The sequence below is a fragment of the Elaeis guineensis genome, chromosome 5, assembly GCF_000442705.2.
Source record: "Elaeis guineensis isolate ETL-2024a chromosome 5, EG11, whole genome shotgun sequence".
Lineage (NCBI taxonomy): Eukaryota > Viridiplantae > Streptophyta > Magnoliopsida > Arecales > Arecaceae > Elaeis > Elaeis guineensis.
Window position 1 is genome coordinate 14,314,936 of NC_025997.2, and position 6,695 is coordinate 14,321,630.

The 6,695-nt window shown below is 37.3% G+C and overlaps 1 protein-coding gene across 2 annotated transcripts; it reads left to right on the forward strand.

The window, feature by feature from the left end:
* Positions 1-311: 311 nt before the first annotated feature.
* Positions 312-5,600, forward strand: LOC105036536 (shaggy-related protein kinase alpha). Of its 2 annotated transcripts, none has more exons than XM_073257590.1 (13): positions 312-528; positions 1,658-1,848; positions 1,974-2,066; positions 2,361-2,420; positions 2,656-2,928; positions 3,330-3,404; positions 3,701-3,757; positions 3,843-3,983; positions 4,087-4,137; positions 4,448-4,543; positions 4,644-4,727; positions 4,849-4,951; positions 5,069-5,600. In XM_073257590.1, exons 2-13 carry the CDS (start codon positions 1,735-1,737, stop codon positions 5,149-5,151), a joined length of 1,230 nt encoding a protein of 409 aa, XP_073113691.1. In that variant the 5' UTR covers positions 312-528; positions 1,658-1,734; the 3' UTR covers positions 5,152-5,600. The 2 variants fall into 2 exon arrangements, with proteins under 2 accessions (XP_073113691.1, XP_073113692.1); XM_073257591.1 differs by having other exon boundaries at positions 396-528; positions 1,722-1,848.
* The last annotated feature ends 1,095 nt before the right edge of the window (positions 5,601-6,695 follow it).

Sequence of the window (6,695 nt, forward strand, 5' to 3'; positions counted from 1 at the left end):
GTCGAGATCCGATCACCATCGGTAATTGTATAATTTCGTTAAGGGTATTTATGGTTTTTGGATAAAATTAAGCTGGATTTGGTGGAAGGGTGAGGTCCGCTGCGGTCAAGGGGAAAAGGCGTGGGAGAGAATATTCGCAAATATGTTAATAAAAAAGTGAGTGAATATTAAATGGTTAACAATTAGGAAAGGGATGGAGGAAAATTAAAAAGGGAAAATATTTAAAAAACTTTTAAAAAGAGGGGACGGTGGTTTGAACGGTCAACATAGGGGGACGATAAAATCCAGCCTTTCGTGGCTGCTCCCTTCCCAATTCGCCATCAGGCCTCGCCACCAAAGAAAAAGAAAAAACTGACCCCGCCCCGAAAAAAAAAGCGAGTTGAAGAAACCCAACCTGATCGATCTTTGTTTGAATCCTGGTGGAAAGGAAAGGAGGAGAGGGGGATCGATTGCTCGCCATCTTGGTCTCCATTTCCTTGTTTTTCCACGGATCCGAGCGGAGATCTCGGAAGCCGTCGGCTGGATCTCGTGAGGATCTTTTCTTCGCCCGCATATATTTGATTTCTTTTGTGTTGTTTGAGGAATTATCGGCTTCTTTGGACCTGTTTGTAGTTTGTCTGATCGGATCCGTGCGTTCTAGTTGCGTCCTCCCCGGTTTAGGTGGATGCCTGATTTTGTTGTGGGATTTCGTTCAGGTTTTGAACGGTTTTAGGATGTTTTGTTTTTATTGCCCTTTCGAAGTGATTTCTTTGGTTCGTGCTTTCGAGCAGGTCGGTGGGGATGTTCCACTTGAGCTTTTCTTTTTCTTAAATTTTCCACGCTAAATGCCTTTATCTTCTCTTGTCCGACGATTTAATGTGGAGAAGTTTACGATGTCCCTTTAGTTAGGATAAATTTTTAAGTTCTAAGGAAAAAAGAGGGATTTTTTGGCCCTTTTTTGGTCCTTTGGTGTGAACTATCTGCTACGGCTTTAGGTCTTTGTATCGTTTGAATCCTTTTTTCTTTTTGTCTTCCCCCGCAGCCGTGCAATATTTCATTTTCCTAGATTTTTTGTAGATTTACCTTTTTCTTTTATTTTGGGTGGTGTGGAGGTTGGTTTCATGGTAGCATACGATCCTTGCAGTGTTCAAGCAGTTTCTGGAGCTATTTTCCTCATGCTGCTTTTTTTGTCGTTAGTTTAGTAAATCCGCATAATGTTTTGAAGATAGTGTGAGAATCAGTTAAAATTCTCAAAATTTTGGTTGTTTCAATCCATGACAAGAAGTAAAATTTATTGAAATAGTTTTGAGATATGCATTATGATTGGGATGAAAATCAGTTATCTGCGGCACCGGAATTTTGAGGTGCATTTGGACCTTGAATTGCCTTTTATAGTGAAGACGTGGTCTTCTTTTTGGCATCATTCATGGAAAAATAGATAGGTAGGACAGAAATCATTAAATAATGAATCTTGTTGGTTCCTTGTCATGGGTGGATTTTAGTATGTGAGAATCCTGTTGATCCTGCCTGCCAAATTTATTTTTAAACCTTTGTTTTATGCTCCAATGTGAATTTTTATACTTAGATTTACTTCTTTTATATGAAGAGAAATTGAATATGAAGATTACTCCGTTGCTTTTCCATGCTTGGTAACATTTATCATTATATGCTTTAACAGGTAGATGAATTGGTTCATTGTGACAAACTTGCTTGTGCGACACATTGAATTTGGATTCTTTTAGATATTTGCAACAGATGGCTTCAGTAAGCGTGGTGCCTTCATCAGGGATGAAAAACACTAGTGGCACTCATGTTGGTGTGGACAGATTGCCAGATGAGATGAATGAGATGAAGATAAGGGATGACAAGGTAGACCAGCATGCATTTTCATTTATATTTCTTTTCTATAATGCTAGGTTGGACATAGATATTACCTTGTGTATAGGAAATTGGCTGTCACGTTCATGGATTTCTAATCTTCAGAACTTCTGCAGGAGGTGGAAGCAACAGTTATTGACGGAAATGGGACTGAAACTGGTCATATAATTGTGACCACCATTGGTGGAAGAAATGGTCAGCCAAAACAGGTAAATTCACTAGGCATTATTTGTCATGACATCCAACAAATAATTGAAGTCTTTGGTATTTGAACTCTCAGATAGTTGAAATGCCTATCTAGTCTGGTGGATTAGAGCTATTAGTACCTTGCAGACCCACATTCTTGCTTGATTCGATTTCTTATATGTGCATCGGAAGCATAAGCAGCTATCATTTTCTATGATCTTCCTTATTAGTTCTTTTCTTCATTTAGTTGCAGTTGCTATTTCATTTTTGACTGCATATTTGGTCTTACTATTGAAGTTGCCCTCTCTTAATGACAGACTATAAGCTACATGGCCGAGCGTGTTGTAGGACATGGATCATTTGGAGTTGTGTTTCAGGTTAGTTCAATAACATTAACAGTTTACAGAAGTTAGGTCATCATAGTTTGTAAGAGGAATGTGTTTCTTCACCTTCTTTGTCTATTTGCTGATTAGTCTGCATACGGTTGGTTTACATGATCATTCTGCTCTGATACTCTTGCATCATGTATGATTCTTTTGGACTGATAAACTTACATGAGTGCTGATGAGATTAATTGTATTTTCTGTCTCTTGTTTTTTTCCTATTTTATAGGCAAAGTGTCTTGAGACAGGTGAAACGGTAGCAATAAAGAAGGTTCTTCAAGATAAGAGGTACAAGAACCGTGAGCTGCAAACCATGCGTCTTCTTGATCATCCAAATGTGGTTTCCCTGAAGCATTGCTTCTTTTCAACAACCGAGAAAGATGAGCTGTATCTTAACTTAGTACTCGAATATGTGCCAGAGACTGTTCATCGTGTTGTCAAACACTACAACAAGATGAACCAACGTATCCCACTAATATATGTGAAGCTCTATATGTACCAGGTAAGAATGAGTTTTTGTTGTTATCTGGTCTTTGTATGTGATTTCTGTTTTGAGAACATTTTGTTAATTTTTTTTTCATGTAGATCATAGTTTATCGAGTGAGAATGATGCACAATTTCATGTCTTTTAGGCCATTTATGTTACATGTAATTAGGTATTCATATTGTTAGTCACTTTACAACAGGCTGGATTTATTATATTGATAATTAGTTTAAGACCTACAATGAGTATTGCACTTACTGAATATTTATTTTGTTATCTGTTCGGCAAACCACCCATATGCTCTTTAAAGTTAGATTTAGGCTATTCAAAACATTGCAAGTATTTTAATGGATCATCTTAGATAAGTCAGGAAAACTTTGTGAGATGGACTTTTCACTCTTTTTTTGATATTTCAACAGATCTGCAGAGCATTGGCTTATATTCATGGTAGCATTGGAGTGTGCCACAGAGATATTAAACCCCAAAATCTTCTGGTATGCTTAACATCTATTTATTCATTCTAGTGTATTTTGACTAAGTCTGGCTTTTGTTGAACTCCTTATGTCTATTGATAAGGATGATGGCACAAAAATGATTATTTAAATTGATAAGTTATAATAGAAGTTCCATTATTTAGAGTGGGTGGTAGTGTACTGAATATATGTTTTATACTTAATAATATCAAATTACATCAATAGATATGGCGGCATTATTCTGTAAACCATTTCTGTATGTTAACTCCCAGATTACATTGAATAAGGAACATGACCTTGTATTTATTCTCCAACAGGTTAACCCACATACCCATCAGCTGAAACTCTGTGACTTCGGTAGTGCAAAAGTTTTGGTATGTGCTATAATACCTAGAGCTGAGATCAATTTTATTCCTTTCGAAACCTTGATTGATATATTTATTTTTTTGGATCTAACAGGTGAAGGGAGAACCAAATATATCTTATATCTGTTCGAGATATTATAGAGCTCCTGAACTCATATTTGGTGCAACCGAGTACACCACAGCAATTGACATCTGGTCTGCTGGTTGCGTTCTAGCTGAACTCCTACTACAACAGGTAGACAGCCTCATCTTACAAGTGCCTGCTAAAATGACTTATGGCTGTTGATAAACTTTAATCACCATAGCTTGTCAATAAACCTAGCTCTGTTTTCCAACAGCCTCTCTTTCCTGGTGATAGTGGAGTTGACCAGCTTGTTGAAATAATCAAGGTAATGCATTTCCTGGTCATTACATTTGCTACTTTATTTAACACATACATGCATATATATATATATATATATATATATATATATATCTCTCTGTGTGTGTGTGTGTATCTATACATGCGCGTGCATATATATATATATATATATACAAGAAGCCGCTTTTAGAAGGTTTGGACCAATCACAAGTCATCACCATCTTACCCTATATATATATATATATATATATATATATATATATATATATATATATATGTATGTATGTATGTATGTATGTATGTATGTATTTTTTTACATATATTTATTCTATTTTCAGGTCTTAGGTACTCCAACAAGGGAAGAAATCAAATGCATGAACCCAAATTATACAGAGTTCAAATTCCCACAGATTAAAGCTCACCCATGGCACAAGGCATGAACCATTTTTTCTTTTGTGCTGCTTTATTTTGGAACCATGTTTCTTTTCTGGCTTTTTGTTTCTTGTAATCTAATATTGTCATGTATCTGATCAGATCTTTCATAAAAGAATGCCACCTGAGGCTGTTGATCTTGTGTCTAGGCTTCTCCAGTACTCCCCAAACCTGCGGTGCACTGCTGTAAGTGTTTTCAGGCAATGTCATGCAATTACCATACGTAGCAAAATACCAACTTTTTTCTGCATTTTTTTTTTCCCATATTTGAGCCAATGAATTCCTAATAAATCCTCTCTTCTTTCAGCTGGATGCATTAATTCATCCATTTTTTGATGAGCTTCGTGATCCAAATACCCGCCTACCAAATGGCCGTTATCTACCCCCTCTTTTTAATTTCAAGCCTCATGGTAAGTCTTGATAGGAATAATTGTTCGTTTTATTCGATGTTTGCCATCACCATGGATTTTTCTGCTTGTGAAAAAATAAAAATCAACGATCTATATGTTATCTATTTTGATGATCAGAGTTGAAGGGCGTGCCAATGGAGATTTTACTGAAGTTGATTCCAGAGCATGCGAGAAAGCAATGTGCCTTCCTAGGATTATGAGTTGGTTCTTAGGATGATTACCTGAAAATAGCCTGTGTATCTGCCGTAGGAAAGAAACGCACGTCTTCTGAGATGGGGAGTTGGTAGCAGACTAGCAGTTGTGGTCAGATGATGACATGTAGCTATCTTCTGTGTTTTTCCCTCGCTCCCATGTTCTGTGAAGCAGACTGAGAAGCTTTTGCTACTCCCGAAACCTTGATGGGTCGCTTGCTAACCCTTGGTTTCCATCATCCATCCAACAGATTTGTAACATTATATAGAGTAGAAAGATTGCTGTTGTTTAGTTGATTTGTTCTAAATGTGGATCCAAATGCTGTTTCCAGGTTTCAATATGATGTTGTCATGTTATATCAGTTAGAGAAAACATCGTTGCCTTTTTGCTGGCTGTATCTTGGATCAATCGAATCTCTATTCTCAGACTGATTTGATTAGCTGGGATTGTGAACCAACATTGTCGAACAACTCTCGTTATGCCTCCTGTTGTCGATTATGGTAAAACATCAGTGCTATACCATTCTCACATAATCTTACGAATCATTTCTAACTTTTTTTCGTCTGATGGAATTATTTCTCTGTTATTCCATGAAATTCACTGGTCGATAAATTTCAGTGTTATGTTTGCTTTAGCCCTCAACCTTGTTCCGCTGCTTCTTGGGTCATTTCAATCTTTTCGAAAGTTGGCTGATCTCTTAATTGGCTCTTGGGTTTCAGGTAAAACTTATGATTGATGCCTGTTTATCTCCCCATAATAGTGTAATTTTGGTAATGCTAGATTTTGAGAACTTAGAAACAATCGAAAGCTGATTAATTGCCTGGCCATTAGTATTGAGAATGCCTGATACATGCCATTAACCCACGGCGCCAGCCATTTTTTAATCCAATGATCTAGCTTAAATTTCTAAGATATTGCTTCAATCTGGGTCATGTGAATCTATAGATATACCTGACGATACTGCTGAGGATCACTATCGATCATTGCCTGGTTCACCTGAGATGTGGCGGCAGTCGGGGATTGGTGCGATACATGATGGCCGGCGGTGGTTGGCCTGGCGGACCACAGTTGTGGGTGATTTTTAGCATTCTCCTATGCCAGATGTTGTTAGCTTCTGAAATCCCTAGCACTATTTTTCTGGAATAGCGCTTTGTTTTTCTTGGCAACCTTTCGAAGAACCTATGGAAAGTATGCTGATGAAGCAATTGGAGAAGTATCAATTCTCAAGCTCTTTGGACAATGATGGCCAACGACTGTAGGAACTCTCCGAGCATCAAGACCACCTAATGAAAGATCATCAAGTAAACAATGATCCCTAGTTCGTTATCTAGTAAAGGGTTCCCCTGATTTGCTTTCACAAGCAATTGTCTTCTTTACTGCGGATAGCTTTTAATGGTCGGATACTAACTTGTAAATCAACTCTTGTTTGCTTGCACATTAAATTTTGTGGGTGATCAAATTGAGGATCATTGAATTCCATGTGAACTACTTTTGCCACTATAAATAGGATTAGATAGGATTCAGGAGTGAGATTTGCCACATTTGAAAGTCG

Bases quoted from the DNA above. Each gene is read 5' to 3' on its own strand.
- LOC105036536 (XM_073257590.1), top strand. From the start codon at position 1,735: ATGGCTTCAGTAAGCGTGGTGCCTTCATCAGGGATGAAAAACACTAGT. The intron at 1,849-1,973 runs GTAGACCAGCAT...GAACTTCTGCAG, and splicing joins TGAAGATAAGGGATGACAAG to GAGGTGGAAGCAACAGTTAT. The intron at 2,067-2,360 runs GTAAATTCACTA...TCTTAATGACAG, and splicing joins GAAATGGTCAGCCAAAACAG to ACTATAAGCTACATGGCCGA.